The sequence below is a fragment of the Marmota marmota genome, unplaced genomic scaffold, assembly GCF_001458135.2.
Source record: "Marmota marmota marmota unplaced genomic scaffold, marMar, whole genome shotgun sequence".
Lineage (NCBI taxonomy): Eukaryota > Metazoa > Chordata > Mammalia > Rodentia > Sciuridae > Marmota > Marmota marmota.
In genome coordinates, this window is record NW_026000164.1 from 12,409,794 (window position 1) to 12,428,148 (window position 18,355).

The following is an 18,355-nucleotide window of genomic DNA, read 5'->3' on the forward strand; positions in this document are numbered from 1 at the left end:
CATCTCACTTACAAATATTTTAGCTTATACCTCTGAAAGATAAGGCCTGTTAAACACACAAGCTCACACCCACACATTCACACTCACATACATATATATCTGTCCACAAAATTATCACACTCCCTAAATTTAACAGTAGTTCCTTAATATCATACTTTTCTTTTTATTATAGACATTTTTAAATGTATACTAAAGTAGAATTACATATGCTCATCCTGAGCTTAAAATAAGTAAACATTTTACCAGTTCTTTTTATCTTTCCTCCACAGCTTTTTTTGAGGACCCCAGAGTGTTTTAAGACAATGACAGATATTATGTCATTTTGCCCATAAATACTTAAGAATTCATCTCTAATGAATTTATATACCTTTGAAGTGTTTTGTCAGTAGTACCTTGTGATGCTCAAATTGTTATCTTAGGTGTTTTTCCATTTTAAGACAATACCAGTCACCCCCATATTGCATATATTTATTTGGTACAAATTTGGCTTTCTGCATTTCCATGACATGATCCATAGAAATAATACTCTCTGCCCTTGGGCCCAGGAAGCAACTTGATGTTCTGCTTATCCTTCTGCAGCCCCAAGAAGCAATTGAACTGCCAGTCCTCAGAAGTGTGGCCCCTGAGGGCCTGAGAAGCAGACAGGCAGACAGGCAGACATGCTGTCACACCCTCAATCCTGGGAAGCAGCTGAGCATGTTGGCCCCTGGAGGCCCTGCACAGCTCTTGGACAATGATGGGTGCCCTGTGTGATCCCACCAGAACATTCTGGCTCCCAGGCAAACTTTAGACACTGCAGGCACTGATAGGTACCCTGCCCCACTACCAGGCACTTCAGTGCATCCACCTGGGCCCATCAGAATGGTCTAGCCCCTACACAATGTGCAGAGAAACTGACATGTGCACCACAGATGGTGGTACAAGACTATAATTCCTGCAGCCTGGCCACTGAGACTTATGCAGATATTGCTAATGTTGATTATAGCTGAAGAAGCTCCACTGAATACCCACCTAGAACCAAAGCCAGTGCAGCCTTTCCAACCGCCATCCTAGGACATGCGGTCAGGAGAAGTCTTTTATTATGAAAGGCATGGGGTAAAGTTGGTAGAGGCAGCAGATCCACCAGGTACACCAATGTCAACGTAGGGACACAAGAAGCATGAAAAAACGTGACACCTACAAAGGAGCATGGCTCTAGCAATAGACCCCAAATAAAAGGAAATCAGTGAATTGCCTGAAAAAGATACAAAATAATGACTTTTTAAAAAACTATTTTTAGTTGTAGGTGGACACAATACCTGTATTTTATTTATTTATTTATTTTTAAATTGTTGATGAACCTTTATTGTATTCATTTATTTGTTTGTGGTGCTGAGAATCAAGCCCAGTGCATCACACCTGTGAGGCACATGCTCTACCACTGAGCCACAACCCAGCTCTCTTTATTTTATTTTTATGTAGTGCTGAGGATCGAACCCAGTGCCTCATGCATGATAGGTGAGCGCTCTACTTCTGAGCCACAACCCCAGCCCCCAAATAATGACTTTTTAAGGACTTAATAAGATACAAGAGGACACAGACAATTCAGTGAAATTAGGAAAGGTAACTCCTGATAGAAATGAGAAATTCAGTAAAAAGTTAGCATTTCATAAAAAAGGGCCCAACATAAATCATGGGGCTAAAGAACTTAATCAATAGAAATAAAAAATACAGTAGAGAACCTCAACAGGAGAATAGATCTAGCAGAAGAAAAGGATTTCTGAACTTGAAGACAGGTCTTTTAAAATAACTTAGTGAGACCAAAAAACAACAAAAAATAAAGTATGAAGAAAACCTTTGAGACTGCGAGACACCATTGAGTGAGCAAACATTCACAGTATGGGTATTCCAAAGGAGAAGAGAAGAGAAAAGGCATAGAAAAATCTATTCAATGAAATAATTGCTAAAAATGTTCAAAAACTTAGGAAAGATATGGATATTCAGGACCAGTAAGCTCAAAGAACCCCTGCAGATTCACCCAAAACGGATCCTCTCTGAGGCATATTATGGTCAAATCATCAAAAGTACAAGGTAGAATTCTAATGATAGCAAAAAAAAAAAAAAAAAAAAGTTAGGTCACATATAAAGAAATCTCCATTATGCTAATAACAGACTTTGCAGCAGAAACGTTATAGTCCAGGAGAGAATGGATGACACAGTCAGATGCTGAAAGAAACGAAACAAACCCCTACCAACAAAGAGCACTCTGCAAAGCTATCCTTCAGAAATGAAAGAGAAATCAGCTCTTTTTAAGGCAAACAAAAACTGAGGGATTTTATAATCACCATACTGGACCTACAATAAATGCTTAAGAGAGCCCCACACTGGAAATGAAAGGGTAATAACCTCCACCATGAAACCTGTGAAAGTCTAAAACTTGCTAGTAGAGCAGATACACAGAAGAGGTCAATCAGTACACAAAATGACCAAGCCCCCAGACCTCAAAAACAGCAAGGGAGGAAGAAAGGAACAGAAGATCTACAAAACACCCAGAAAAAAACTAAGAAGATGACAGAAATATGGCTTTACTTATGAGTGATAACTTTGACGGTAACTAAATTCACCAATCAAAAAATATAGATAGACTGAAATGGATCAAAAAATCAAACCAAGACAACAAAAAATGACTGTGCTGCCTACAAGAAACTCACTTCACCAAAAAAGACACACGTAGACTGATAGAAAAGCGATGAAAAAGATATACCATGTAAATGGAAACCGGACGTGAGCTGAAGGAGCTATATTTATAGCAGATCAATGGACTTTAAGTGAAAAATTGTAAAGGGAGACAAAGAAGGGCCCTCTATAATGATAAAGGGATAAATTCAACAAGAAGAAACAACAATTATATATACACACAATGGACCCAGTTATGAAAAGCAGACATTATTTAAAGATTTAAAGGAGAGAGAGACTCTATTACAATAACACTGGGGACCCCAGCCCCTCATTTCATCAATGGACAGGTGGTTCAGACAAAAGAATCAACACAGTAACGTTGGAGTTGGACCATACTGCAGACCCAGTGGACCTGATAGACATTTACAGAACATTTTACCCACCAGTTGCAGAATACACATTCTTTTGTCAACACAGGGAATGTTCTCCATTATGGACCATATGTCCAGCCACAAAACAAGTCTCAACAAATTAAAAAAAAATTGAAATCATAGCTCGTGTTTTCTCTGATTACCATGGAATAAAACTAGAAATTGGCAAGAGCAACTTTATACATTGTACTAATACATGAGCATTCACAACATTCTTTTGAATGGCCAAGTGGATCAACAAAGAAATCAAAAGGAAATTAAAATCTTCTTGAAACAAATGAAAATGTAAATGACATACCCAAACCGGTGGGATATAGCAAAAGCAGTGCTAAGAGGGGAATTTATAGCAATCAGTGCCTACATCAAAGAAAAGTAAAAGAAAAATTTCACAGCAACCTAATGACACAACTAAAGAACTAGCTAGTGAAGCCAGCACAAACCAAATGCAAAATTAGTAGAAATAACAAGGGTCAGAGGAGAAATAAATACAGATGAAAGAAACAATTAGAAAGATCAATGAAATGTTGGGTTTTTTTTTTTAAAGATAGATGCAATTGATAAATCTTTAACTAGACTAACAGAGAGGGAGGAGAGGAGAGGAGAGGGGAGGGGAGGAGAGAGGGAGAGGGAGAGGGAGAGGGAGAGGGAGAGGGAGGGGAAAGAGAAGGTGGGGGTGGGCACAGCCCAAATAAATAAACTCAGAGATGAAAAGGAAGACATTGCAGCTGATACCACAGCAATATGAGAGATCATCCTTAGGGACTATTAGGAGCAACTGTATATCCACAAATTTGAAAATTCAGAAGAAATGGATAAATTTTTACACACATGTAACTTACCAAAATTGAACCACAAATATGTAGGAAACCTGAGCAGACCAATAACAAATAATGAGATTGAATTAGTAATAAAATGTCTCTCAACAAAAACAAAATCCAGGATCAGATGGCTTCGCTGTCGAATTTTATAAACTCTTTAAGGAAGAACTGACGCCAGTTCTTCTCAAGCTATTCCAAAGCCTTGAAAACGAGGGAACTCTTCCAAACATAGTCTTCAAAGCCACCTTATACAGATACTAAAACCAGACAAGGACATGACAATGATAAAAAAACTACAGTCCAATATTTCTGGTGAACATAGATGCCAAAATTCTCCATAAAATACTAGTGATGTGAATTTAATAATATGTAAAAAATATTACAGGGGATGGGAGGATTAAGTGAACTATAAAAAGGGCAAAGGGGAAAAGGAAGAGTGGGGAAGGGAGGGGGTATAGGGTAGGAAAGACAGTGCAGCCATGGTCATCTACCCCAAGCACATGTATGAAGACACGAAGGATGTGACTCTACTTTATGTACAACCAGAGATATGAAAAGTCGTGCTTTATATGTGTAATATGAATTGTAATGCATTCTGTTGTCATATGTAACAAATTAAAATTAAAAAATTAAAAAAAAATTACACACCATCATCAAGTGGGATTATCCCAAGGAGGAAAAGGAGATTCTACATATGCAAATCAATAAACACATCACAAGAAAGAATAAAGGACAAAAACCATGTAATCATCTCAACAGGTGCAGAAAAAGTGTTTGATAAAAGTCAACATCCCTTCATGATTAAAAACCCTCAAAAATTAAATACCGAATACTTAACATAGTAAAGGTTGCATATGAGAAACACATAGCCAACCTCTTGCTGAATGGGAAAAATTAAAATTGTCATTTCTAATATCTGGAATAAGACAACACTGTCGATTGTCACCACTGTTATCCAATGCAGTACTGGAAGTCTTGGCCAGAGCTGTTGGGCAAGGAAATAAAGAACAGCCAGATGCCAAAGAGCCAGGCAGTCGAAGTGTCCCTGTTTGCAGCAACATGACTTTATAGCTAGAAAAACCTGAAGACTCTAAAAACAAAAAACCTGTTAGATCTTATGAATTCAGCAAGGTTGTAGGATACAAAAATCAACAAGTAAGAATCAGTAGTGCCTTAATACACCAGTACTGATACTCCTGAGAAAGAAATCAAGAAGGTATCCCCTTCACGATAGCTACCCAAACAAACAATAACAACAAGAAAGCACTTGGGAATGAGTAAACTGAGGAAGTGAATGGTGAATGAAGAGCATAAAATGCTGATGCAAGAAATTAAAAAGGACACACACACAGTAAAAAATGGGAACATATTCTATGTCCAAGGATTGAAAGAATTAATATTGTTAAAATGTCCATCATGGGGCTGGGGATGTGGCTCAAGTGATAGCGTGCTCACCTGGCATGTGTGAGGCACTGGGTTCGATCTTCACCACCACATAAATGTAAAATAAAGATATTGTGTCCACCTGGGGCTGAAAAATAAATATTTTAAAAAAATGTCCATCATACTCAAGCAATCTATAGATTCAGTGCATTTCCTATGAAAATAACAATGATGTTCCTAACAGAAGTAGAAAAAAAAATTTATAAAATTTGTGTGGAACCATGAAAGAACCAGAATAGTCAAAGAAATCCTGATCAAAAAAAGCAGAACTGGCTGGGTGTTGTGGTGTATACCTACAATCCCAGCTACATGGGAGGCTGAGGCAGGAGGATTGCAAGTTTGAGGCTAGCCTGAACAACTTAGACCCTGTTTGAAAATAAGAAATAAAAAATTAGCTCAAAGTAAGAAACACAAAATTAGCTCAATGTGTAGCTCAGTGGTAGATGAGCCTGTGTTCAAGGATTCTATCCTCATTGCGAAACAAACAAAACCCCCAAAGCTGGAGGAATTACAATACCTGACTTCAAAACATACACAGTGATAATAACCAAAGCAGCTTGTACTGCACAAAACCAGACTTGAACCCCAGTGGAACAGAATGGATAACCTGGTATAGGCCCACGTATTTACAGCCAACTGACTTTTCACAAAAACATACATTGGAAAAAAGGATGTTCTCTTCGATACATGGTGTGGGAAAACTGGATATCCATGAAGAAGAGAGAAACTAGATCCCTATTTCTTCTCCATATACAAAAAACCAACTCAAGGGGCTGAGAGTGTGGCTTAGTGGTAAATTGCTTGCCTAGCATGTGTGAGGCCCTAGGTTCAATGAATTGCCAGTATCACACACACACAGAAAAAAGGAAAAAAGTCAACTCAAAGTAGATATGAAAACTATGAAACTACTAGAATAAAATATAGTGGAAATCCTTTAGGACATTGGTCTGGGCAAGGTTTTTTGGATATGACCCAAAAAGTATAGGCAACAAAAGCAGAATTGACAAATGGGGTTGCATCAAATTCAAAAGTCTCTGAAAGGCCAAGGAGTCAAACAGCGAAGAGATGGTCTTCAGAGGGGAGAAATGATTGCAAACTCTGCATCTGACAAGTGTTTCTCTTCTACAATGTGTAAGGAACTCAACAGTAAAACCCCAAACAATCTGATTAAGAAATGAATAAATGACCATAGGAGACATTTATCCAAAGAAATTATATGTGTGGCCAACAGGTATATACTAAGGGCCACCCATTGCCCAGCCTCACTAAGCATCAGAGAATCACAAATCAGAACCGTGGTGAGAGATCGACTCACTTCAGAATGGCTATACCAAAAAGACAGAAAAAAAAAAAAATCAACGTGGCAAGGATGAAGAGAAGAGGGAACTCTCATACATTGTCGGTGGGAGTGTAAATTTGTATATGCCTTACGGAAAAGAACATTCATATATTCATTTGAGGAAACATGGGGGTTCCTCAAAAACTAGAAGTTTGCTACCATATGGTCCAGCAATAGCACTACTGGATATATGTCCAAAGTAATTGGTATGTTGAAGAGACACCTGCACTTGCATGGTTAGTTTCAGCTCTATTTACAAAAGCTAAGACAGGGACTCAACCTAGACCTTCATTGCCAGTTGAATGCATAAAGAAAATGTGATATATATACACAATGGAATATTATTTGGGCAGAAAGAAGAATGGAATTCTGTCATTTGCAGCAACGTGAATGGAACTAGAGGACATTAAGTGAAATAAGTTAGGGATAGAAAGCCAGATACCACGTGTTCTCATTTACAGATGGAGGCTGAAAAGCTGATGTCAAAGAAGTAGGGAGTAGATTGGTGGTTACCAGAGCCTGGAAGGGATGTGGGTGGGGAAGGAGGGCTGGAGAGGACTTCTGATGTTCCGTAGCACAGAATAACTATGGTTAAAAACAATTAATTGTCTCTTTTTAAAATAGCTAGTAGAGAGGATTTTGAACGATCCCAGCACCAAGAAATGATAAATGCTTGAGGGGAGAGATGTGCCAGTCACTATGATCTAATAGTTATATGCTGTATACATGTATGGAAACGTTATGCCCTACCCCAAATATGTATAATCGTTATGTGTTAATTAAAAACAAAAATCTATTTAAAAAGTTCATATTAAAAAAGAGAAATAAGCTGGGCGTGGTGGTGCATGCCTGGAATCCCAGCAGGAAGATCAAGTGTTTATCATCAGCCTCAGCAACTTAGCGAGGCCCTAAGCAACTTAGTGAGACCCTGTCTCAAAATAAAAAAATAAAAAAGGGCTGAGGATGTGGCCCCATGGTTAAGCACCCCTAGGTTCAATCCCTGGTACCAAAAATTAAGTAAATAAATAAATTTAATAAAAAAAATTTTAAAAGAATGTTTGAAAAATAGAGAAATAAAGCACCGTAGGACTTGATCGCATTCTATGGGTGAATTTGTTGATTTGGGTTCTATTTTTTTCACTCTCTTCATTCCGTAATCCTCAAGAAGCACCTCACTCATGGGACTTGATTGCTGTCCTTGTTTTCAGTGCTTCAGTTCGTGCCTCCAAATGTGGATACTGGCTTCTGCAACTTCACCCAGCGCATTGAGAAAGGCCTGCTGACGGCCCTCTTTGAAGTGAGGAAGCAGCACCAGGGGACGTACAACCTCACGGTGCAGGTGAGACTGTCCCTGGATGCAGAACTGAATGGGAATCCTGTAGAGGGGAAACTGCCCCCCAGTGTTTCATGTGCTCAACCCTCATTGCCCCCAGTGGGGGAAACCCAGGTGGTGTGTCCCCGGGTAATCTCCCTGCAGTACAGCAGGAGTCTGGTAGGCACGGCTTGAGCATCTTGGAGACCGCAGAGAAGCTGACAACCAGGGAGCTCGGGTGTGGTGAGCTGAGGACATGACCATGGGCAGGAAATTCAAGAATGTTCTGAAAAGCAGTGCTGTCCGTCTAAACAGCCAAGGGGGAGTGCCTCAACATACTGGTGTTTTCCTAAATGTTGTGTATCCCTCATCCAAAATGCTTGGACCAGGAGTGTTTCAGATTCCAGAGTTTTTCAGATTTGGGAATATTTGTGTAGACTTTACTGATTGAGTTTCCCAGATACTGAAAATCTGAAATGTTCCTAAACCCAGAACTTTCTGAGTACTAACCTGGTGCTTAAACGGTGTTGGATTTTGGAGCACCTGAGCTTTCAGGCTAGGGAGGCTCTGCCTGTTTTATGGGATACCTGAGTGCAGCACTCAGTCTAAGCCGAGGCGGTGGCTTCGCGTCCCAGGCCTGGCTTTGTACAGATCGTATGGAAATTGCTGATGTTTTCACATTTCTTTGTTTTTTCCCCCCTTCATATTCTTTGTTCTAACATGCCTGTTATCTAGATCTTGGTGCCTCTGGATTCACCTTCCGTATTTCTTATTTTTCCCTCACATTTTCCATGTCTGTTTATTCTCTATTTTTTACAGATTGTCTAAATGGTCCCACCAGGTCACTAACGCTGTCATCCTCTCTGGCAATTGCATTATTCATCCTCCTGTAGAATTTTTCTTTAGCAAACCCCTCTCTCTCTCTCTCTCTCTTTTTTTTTTTTCCATTTTTCTTTGCTTCTTTTTCATAATAGCCTTTCCTTCCACGATGCATGTCGTCTTGAACGACAGTGCAGGGTCACCTTGAGAGTTTCTCTCTGAGGATGTTAATTTGAATTTTAAAAAATTCTCCTCCGTTTCCTACGAGGTGTGTGCTTTCTCTGCAGTCCTTGCTCTGTGTGCTGGTCTTGCTCCTTCGCCCCTGCGCTTGTCTGGAGGTGCCCAGGTTGCTAATGCTGGTGGCCGGTCCAGATCCCTACAGCCATGTGCCCGCCCTGTCTCCTAACGGGGGATTCCCAGGGTGCTGGCAGCTGGGCAGAACATACTGGTGCGGGCTTCCCAGCGCAGCACGTGGTCAGAGGTGGGCAGAAGGGGCCACTGTCAGGATGAGGCAGAGATGCACTGACCTCTTTTTCATGGCAGGACGGAGCTTTCTTTCCTTTTTCTCTTGCATGTCCTGGACTTACCTGTCTCTGCCCTCTGTCTTACATAGGGTCCAAACCCACAAGGGGCCTTTTGTTCCCCAGGGACTTGTTTTCCTCTGGGAGCAGTTCTTTGGCCTGTGTTGGCCTGGATGTGGCATTGAGAAGTGAGAGAGGAGGAAGGGATCCGGGCAGCTCTTTGGCACAGATCTTTTAATTAATCATACTCATACCGATTACCTCTCTGGCCTGCTTTTGTTCTCTGTTCCTCTGCTTTCCCCGGGATGTCTCTCTGGGCCCTCCTTGGGGAATGGCTCTGCTGTGCGCTCTGCCTGTGTAGGTTTTGGGTCTCAGTTCCCTCCGTTCTGGTTTATTTCAACATGATCCTGTCCTTTCTCCATCTTCCAGAAATTTGACAGACTCTGGGCTTCCCCTCTTCTCAGTGCTCTTGTGGATTTATTCCCCTTTGTTCAGCTTCTTGTTATTTCAGTGGGATTTGGGTGGGAGGCAGAGCCGGGGAAGGATTATAAATACATGAGCTCAGTGCATCATTTAATGTAAAAAGCATTTTCAATAAACGGAGTGTTTAAAGTCTTGCAAAAGGGAACCAGGTTAGCAAGCCAGATATTTTTCCTTTGATAACTTTACCTCTTTTAAAAACATTGATGTCAGAGCTATGAGAGAGAACGCATCGTCCAGCTTGCAGATGAATGTTTTAATTTATTTTAGAAGCTTCTTCTGACTTTTCTTCTTTCAGATCTTGAACGTCACTGTTGGTTCCTCAAGGATGGCCTCTCGGCGGGGCCCGGTGAATATTATCTTTGCTGTTAAAAACACACAAGGATTTTTGAATGGGTCAGAGGTGAGCGAGCTGCTCAGGAACCTGAGCGTGGTGGAGTTCAGCTTCTACCTGGGGTACCCGGTGCTGCAGATCGCAGAACGTGAGTACCGCATGCTTTTGAGGCTCAGGGGAAGTGGCTGCTGACATTTTTGCCGGTGGACCAGTTTTTTAAAATATTTTGAATTTTTAAAAGAGACTACTTTTTTAAAGCAGCTTCAGGTTCACAGCAAATATGACCTGAAGATATGGAGATTCCTATCATACCCCTTCCCTTCATGGATAGCCTCTCCCCTGACAACACCGGGCCAGAGTGGTCCATTTGTTACAGTCAAGGAACCTACATCGACACACCATTACCACCCAGATGCCATAATTTATGTCAGAGCTGACTTTTTAAAAAAAATTTTATTTGTTCTTTTTAGATATACATGACAATAGAATGTATTTCCACCTATTATACATACGTGGAATATAATTTCCCATTCTTGTGGTTGTATGTGATGTGGAGTTCCACTGATCGTGTATTCATATGTGAACATAGGAAAGTTATGTCTAGTTCATTCTACTGTCTTTCCCATTCTCATCCTTCCTCCCTCAGCTTCATTCCCCTTTGTCTAATCCAGTGAACTTCTATTCTTCCCCGAGAGAACATTCAGCCTTTGTTTTTTTGGGATTGGCTTATTTCACTTAGCATAATAGTCTCCAGTTCCATCCATTTACTGGCAAATGTCATAATTTCATTCTTCTTTATGGCTGAATAACATTCCATTGTGTATATATACCATATTTTCTTTATCCACTCATTTGTTGAAGGGCACTAGCTTGATTCCATAGTCTAGCTATCATGAATTGAGCTGCTATAAACATTGATGTGGCTGCGTCACTGTAGTGTGCTGATTTTAAGTCCTTTGGGTATATACCAAGGAGTGGGATAGCTGGGTCAAATGGTGGTTTCATTCTGAGTTTCCTGAGGAATCTCCATACTGCTTTCCAGAGTGGTTGCACCAATTTGCAGTCAGGACTCCCTCTTGATGATGTGTGTTCTTGAGTTTGGGCAAATGTACAGTGATAAGTCTATACCATTGTAATGTCGTACAGAGTAGTTTCACCGGGACTTCCTTTTCAAAGGAAATATTTGACTGAACTCCAGAGTATAAATCAGATAAAATCAGAACGTATCAGAATTTAACCAGGTGGCTCTCCAGAGCCCTCCTCCAGTGCTGGGCTTCTCTGTGACTTTGAGAGTAAAGGGGTACATTAAAGAGTACTCTAGTTCTAGAAAAGGGCAGCAGTATAGTGATGGGGAATAGGTCTGTGGCTGTCCGGGGCTGGTGTGGGAGGAAGTCTGACTATAGCAGCGTGGCAGGAGGTGGTTTAGGGAATGATGGGACTGTCTGTACCCCACCCTGGTGTCCACATGACTGTGCATATGGATCAAAACCCATAAAATTGGAAATCGAAAGGAGTGAATTTTACTGTGTGTTAGTGTAAAGATACAATGTAATAAGTGAAAACAAAAGATACAATGTAATAAGTGAAAACAAAACAAAAGATGCAATGTAATAAGTGAAAACAAAACTGAAGCAATAAGGTTCACAGAGCCATTGGAGGTGATGGTGAGGAAGGGAGAATGTTTACCTCAAAAATGGAACATTCTAGAGTTGAAGTCAGACAAAAAAGTATCAGATTCTTTTTCAAAATGGAGCAGCCAAGCAGCCTAAGGACTTCACATTTTTCAGATTATTGGTGATTAAGTTCAAAAGAATAATGTAGAAAATAAGAAATAGACAGGGATATAGCAACTTCCAGTTGTGCATATTATACAACAGCTAAAATAATAAGTGTGCTGGGCAGCAGAGGTGTGCTGAGACTGTTCCAGGCAAGCCAGGACACACGGTCACTTTGCCCTGGGTCACTGCTGGCAAAGCCCAGGGCTCTGAGAGCACAGTGGGAACCCATTGCCTGGAACAGTGACCTCCATGGAACTTGAGGGGCGTCTCTGGGAAGCAGTGCCCTGTGTTGGGGCTGGGGAAGGCCTGCTGTTTCTGTTGTCCTTCTCTCTCCTAGAGACACCATGCCCAGAATCTGCCTCCCGTCTGGTCATCACACTGGCCTGGCACAGTGTCCTCCCTTATTTAGAGGGCAGTGGCATGGCAGGGATGCTCCGGATGGCTCACCTGGTGCTCCCAGGGCGCTGGCCTTTCTGACTGTTGCAAACGTGTTTCTTACAGATTCTCTCCTCCCCATCTCTTTCCTTTTTGTAGCCTTCCAGTACCCACAGCTCAACCTATCTCAGTTACTGAAGTCCTCCTGGGTCAGAACAGGTGAGTAGAGCTGGCATAATGTTTTGGGAACTGTAAGAATGAGAAGTCTGTGTGGGCATATTGAGAATGAGACGCCTTTCCTGTTTCCTAAATTGAGGACAAAATGTACTTTAAATTCTTGGCAGAGAATGAATGAGAAAGGGATTCAGATTGGGCTATGGGAAAGTGTCCCACTGAGTTGTGGCACAAAAAGGATTGGCCTTCTTTAAAATTTATACATAAGTCCAGGGCAGAATCTAACCAGAACTCACAATGTCCCGACCTGGAACAAGATGAGGTTCAGAAGTGAGGATCTTTTTTCCTAAAATTGTTATTTGTTGGTTTACAAAGACAAGTAAGATAGTTAAACTGCCACAGGGGCCTACAGCAGCTATTTAGAGGGAGGGCGTCACAGAGAGAGAATTTCTAACCAGGTCCACGCGTCTAACCAACAGTTAGACACTCCCTTGGTGCCAGAGTACAAGCAGCATGTGATTGGCACAGGTAAGGAGTATGTCAAGCAGCGTCATCACCGTTTACCGGATGCCAGTTCTTACTGAACATACAGCGTGCTGTGCAAGGGCCTGCCTCTTTGCATGGCATGGGGCCTTGTTTTCTAGATGATTTTCATAGCGATTGAGTGACTTGCCTAAGGTTGTATCTCACAGAGGATTGAAACTAGTTCTGGCTGGAAAGCACATGGTGCTTCCCTATGGACCATGCTGATAAGCTGATTATCTGTTTAGATAATCTCGTCTAAAGTAGATACCAGAAGTCAGCCAGACACCCTTTCTTCAAGTGAGTTTGTAAGTCCAAGTCTTAAGACAAGATAAGAATGCACACTGTTTCCAGGAGTTTTGAGATAAGTGCAGACAGACACAAGGTTGGATCTCACACAGATGCTCTTTGCTCCAGAGCTCCTACTGTGCTGCGTTCCCAGGTTTTCTGGCCACCCAGCTGCAGAACACTTAGATAAGATCAGAGCACGGCCAGGTCCACCCTCACCTGTGTCCATTTTGCCCACTCCTAAGGTCTCCTTTCTAGGATCAGCATTTATAGTAATCTGTGTTAATTTCGGCCTCACACACATATACACCCATGCAGTCCCACCCTTTCCGCCTCTGACGTGTTGGGGGCTGCGTGTTTCCTGTTGCTTGCAGTCCTCCTGGGCGTTGTGGAGAAGCAGCTCCAGAACGAGGTGTTTCAAGCTGAGATGGAGCGCAAGCTGGCCCAGCTGCTCAGTGAGGTTCCCACCAGGAGGCGCATGTGGAGAAGGGCCACCGTGGCTGCAGGGAACAGCGTGGTGCAGGTACTCGTAGAGGGAGGGAGGAGGGAGAGGGGGAGCCCACTGAAAACCCTGTGCTTCATGTGCAAATGGGAAATGCAAGGAAAAAATTCTGATTTCAACTGATTGCTCTTTTGCAAAGCAACTAATGTGGCAGCATTGGGGGCCAAGTAGCATTGACCGAGTCCTAGCATGTGGGTGGTCTAGAACTGACCTGGGGAGCAGAGCACAAGGATTGCTACTGGATTGCCATAATAATGCAAGAGCTTACTTTTTTGAAGAGTGTTTTTTTTTAATTACCAAAAATGTATTTATGGCTGGAATTCATTATAAACATGAATTGTTTATCTGGAAGAGACCTTAAGAGATGGAGAGAGGGTCTCTTTCTGTCTCCCACCAACATGGTTGTCTTGTATTACCCCAAGTCTCATTCATGTTGGTGAACTGGCAGACAGATTCCAAAAGATAGATTGGTTTGAACTTAAGGGTGACCCATTTTAAATGCACAGACTCATAAGACACTGGGAGTTGGGCTGTTATTTGTTCCTTTTCTGGGTGAATGATGTGGGCTTTTTCTTCTTTACCAACCGCTAGGAAAATGGGCTGTTTAGAATGACTGTATTTCAGAAAAAGGAAACTAGGATGACACTCAGAGGTGCAGGTGTGGGGCTGGCCTGCCCGGGGTGGGAGGCATCAGAGAAGATGTGCACATGGCATTGGGTAGGATGAGGGTGGCATATTTCCTGAGAAATGGCATCCTGGTCCCTGACACTCTCACCAAGTGCTTCCCTCCTGGCATTGCTGTGTACCCTCCAGAAATGTGATTCTTAGGTTTCTAAAGTGCTTCCTTTGTCAATTGCAGTAACTAGAGAGAAATTTAAAAACTAATAAAAATTAAATAAGCATAAAACAAAGAATAAAAATTAAAATGAGTTATAAAACCTTTGCCTTGTTCTATAGCCCTTGGCTTCATAGAGTTCAAGATTTGAGTGTGGGTTGATTTATGCACACAAAGCAATTAGGAGCACCATAAAACTGTAAAAATAAGGTGCTAAATTGGACACGCAAGGTCCTGAAGTAGGAATATTAATTTGTGGAAGTTAACTGGTATACCTAATGTTAATGGTGCTGTCTGATACAGGTGCTTATAAAGCGTTCTGCTTCTCTTCCCCTTTCAAGTGGCCAAACAGTGAGGATGTAGTCAAGGATTTGTAGACAGGAGTACACAACTCCTCACCAGAACTTAATTTGTAAATGTGAAAAAGTTGAACAAACCTAAATGTCCAGCATTTGGGGATAAATAGCAAATATTTATTTGTTGGAATATTATGCTGCCATTATTTTTTAAAATTAGAAATACAGAAGGATGTTTAAGTGAAAAGAGACTAAAAAAGACCTATATGATATAATCCAAATAGTAATATAGAATTCAAGGGAAAAAAGAATTGAAGGAAATATATCAAATTTACTCGGAGCCAGGTGCGATGGTGCATCCCACTAATTCCAGCGGCTCAGGAGGCTGAGGCAGGAGGATCAAGAATTCAAACCCAGCCTCAGCAACTTAGTGAGGTCCTAAGCAACTCAGGGAGATGCTATCTCTAAATAAGATACAAAAAAGAGCTGGGGATGTGGCTCAGTTGTCCAGTGACCCTGAGTTCAATCCCCGGTAATCCTCCCCAGACCAAAAAAAAAAAAAAAAAAGTTTACTCTGGTTTTCTTCAATTGGTTGAATTTCAGGAGATTTGAATTTTATTACCTTTTTTACATGTGAATTTTGAAATTTTGCCAATGGGCCATATGATTTTTATAGTGTACATGTGATTTTAATCAGAAACTAATTTTTAAAAATGAAGTTGAAAATATTACCCAAAGTGATGGTCTCATGGTACCAGGCTCATCATGGTTCCAGACCCAGTCCAAGTAGCCGTCAGCTGGGGGATGAGGGATGCTGGAGCCAGACCTTCTGACCATTACATTCAGACGGGACCAGCTGGTGAGAGGCTTTAATCAGGGTGGCATCACTGGACATTTGGACATCCCTGGATATTCTTCTACAGGAAGAAATCATGCTAAATTTATCAAACTTTTTTTTAAGTTTTCTTTTTAGTTGTAGATGGACACAATACTCTTATTTTATTTATCTTTATTTTTATGTGGTATTGGGAATCCAACCCAGTGCCTCACACGTGCTAGGCAAGTGCTCTGCCACTGAGCCACAACCCGGGCCCCTTATCAAACTTTTATATAGGTTACGTATGCATATAGAGAAGAGGGACAGGTGGACATAATCTGCATGGTTTTCTGCAGCCTTTTGATAGCATTCCATACTACAGGCTAATAAAAAGCCAGTCACCACAACGTGGTCATGGGGAAGGAGGAGGTGACAGAGGAGGAGATGTGCTCAGTCAGCAGGCCTCCGGACAGCAGGCAGAGGGCAGGACAGACAAGTCTTCTCAGGATCAAATAGGATGGATGTTCTTTTTTAAAAATTTCTTTTTTTTTAGTTGTAGATGGACAGCATGCCTTTATTTATTTTATTTGTTTATTTTTATGTGATGCTGAGGATTGAATCCAGGACCTCACATGTGCTAGGCAAGCACTTTGCCACTAAGCTACAGCCCCAGCCGTTGACAGATGTTCTTAGAGGGTGAGAGTTTGGACCCAGGTTGTTAAGGATCTTTGGAGATGATTTAGATAAAGGAGTTTTCAGTGAAATCATGAAATCGTTGGTTTTCCAGAAGTTTCGCAAGGTGAAGGAGTCCAGCTGTGGTACCCAGAGCGTAGGACAATGTCACAAAGCCACACACGTGGATAGAGAAGTAGGAGCTGCATTTTAGCAACAGCAAAAGTACAGAACAAAAATTCAAAGTGCACGAGTAAAACAAGGCCCTCATTGAACTTTTTCTCAGGATAGGAACCTAGTGCTTTGCTGAAGGCTAAGAGGGCAATAAAATAGTTGCACATTATTAACAGAAATAGTTGTATGAGTGCAACACCCTGATACCTCAAGTGGTCAAGATGCTCAAGTGTGGATGGGAAGGGGCTGTCCTAGAACACAGAGGAAGTTAGGTTTTGGGACATATCCAGGTTTTATTTGATCTGGAAGATCACAAATTTACAAGGTTTACTATTCTTAAATGAGCAGTTCTCAGTGGGTGGTGCTTTTGCCCCGCTCCCACTCCAGGGCACATTTGGTGATGTCTGGAGACATTTTTGATTGTCACTTTGTGTGGTGCAGGCCAAGAGTCAGTTGCTACTGGCATCTGGTGGGTAGAGGGCAGGGATGCTGCTAACCAACCTAGAATACTGGCCCCAAGTGTCGATAGTGCTGAGGTTGGGAGGAGGGAATGCTAGTTGACTCAAGAAGGGACTTCACAGGAAGGTCAGGAGTGGCCCCCATGGCTTGGTGAGCCTGTTGGAGCTTGTTGGCAACACTTCTGGACTGCCAGGCCTGGCCAGCCCTAAGTCCTGTGTATCTTGCTGGCCCTGACATCTCAGAGATACTGAGCACAACAAAGCACACTTGACATTCTGCACGGAGGAACTTACATTTGAATCCCTCTTCCCATCAAGAGAGAGCACCTTCGTGATGTGGGGCTCTGGGCAGGGAAGGGGCTTGTTGTGAGGAGTAAATTCCTTGGTCACAGTCAGGGGTAGGTGGCCTGAGGATGGAAATGTGAGCTTCTGCAATGTTGATGGCTTCTGTTCTCTCAGGTGGTCAATGTGTCCAGGCTGGAGGGAGATGACAATCCCGTGCAGCTCATCTACTTTGTGGAGGATCAAGACGGGGAGAGACTCAGTGCCGTCAAGTCTTCAGATCTGATTAACAAGATAGACCTTCAGAGAGCTGCGATTATCTTGGGGTACCGAATCCAAGGCGCTATTGCCCAGCGTAAGTCCCAACTGTGTTGGGGCCCCAGACAGGCTTCTCTCAACATAAGCTCCAATGTGGGGCAGTAGATTTTGTGTCTTAAGCCCTTATTATGAATTGACACTTATATAAGATGCCAGTTGTTAAAGCTCATTTGCTGAGACCCCCTTTGTTCTAGATTCTGGGGTCTTCTAGTTGTGGCGGGTACTGCTGCTTTGCCTATTTCCTCTTCCTGGTGTTGGAGTGAGTTACGGCACCTTACATCAATGCTAATGTCCTTCTCCCTTCTCCTGTGCTGTTTCTCTTTTTAAAAATTTTGACTTAGGCAAATTCGTTGTGCTTGTTTTGTTATTATTCCAAAATCTCCTATGTCATGTTCTGAACGTTGGTGGGGACCGTGAGTCACGCAGGAAGCAGGGAGGTGCCCTCTGGATTTGTTGGCTCCTTTCAGGGTCTTTCAACACAAAGAAGCCCTTGATCCTTACCCTTTTCAATTCTGTCTCTCTCTCACCCTATCCTCACACCACTTCACAGTGTAGAAAGAGGTATTTTGATCTCTGTTTTTGTTGGCAAGTCCTTGGCCCCTGCTCCCTGGCCGTGCCTGTTCTTGGTGTCTCTTTTCCAACTCTCAGATTTTGGGTACATATTTAAAATGAAGGAAAAGGAGAGGCAAAAAAAAAAAAAAAAAAAAGG

General features: G+C 42.0%; 1 protein-coding gene across 2 annotated transcripts in view; it reads left to right on the top strand.

Moving 5' to 3' along the window:
• Kiaa1549 (KIAA1549 ortholog) overlaps positions 1-18,355 on the top strand; it is a 91,186-nt gene that overhangs the window by 9,732 nt on the left and 63,099 nt on the right. For both annotated transcript variants that reach the window (XM_048786857.1, XM_048786858.1), the window contains exons 4-8: positions 7,898-8,028; positions 10,120-10,303; positions 12,468-12,527; positions 13,667-13,815; positions 17,506-17,683. In XM_048786857.1, the coding sequence (XP_048642814.1) occupies positions 7,898-8,028; positions 10,120-10,303; positions 12,468-12,527; positions 13,667-13,815; positions 17,506-17,683 (702 nt within the window). The remainder of the gene's footprint in view (positions 1-7,897; positions 8,029-10,119; positions 10,304-12,467; positions 12,528-13,666; positions 13,816-17,505; positions 17,684-18,355) is intronic.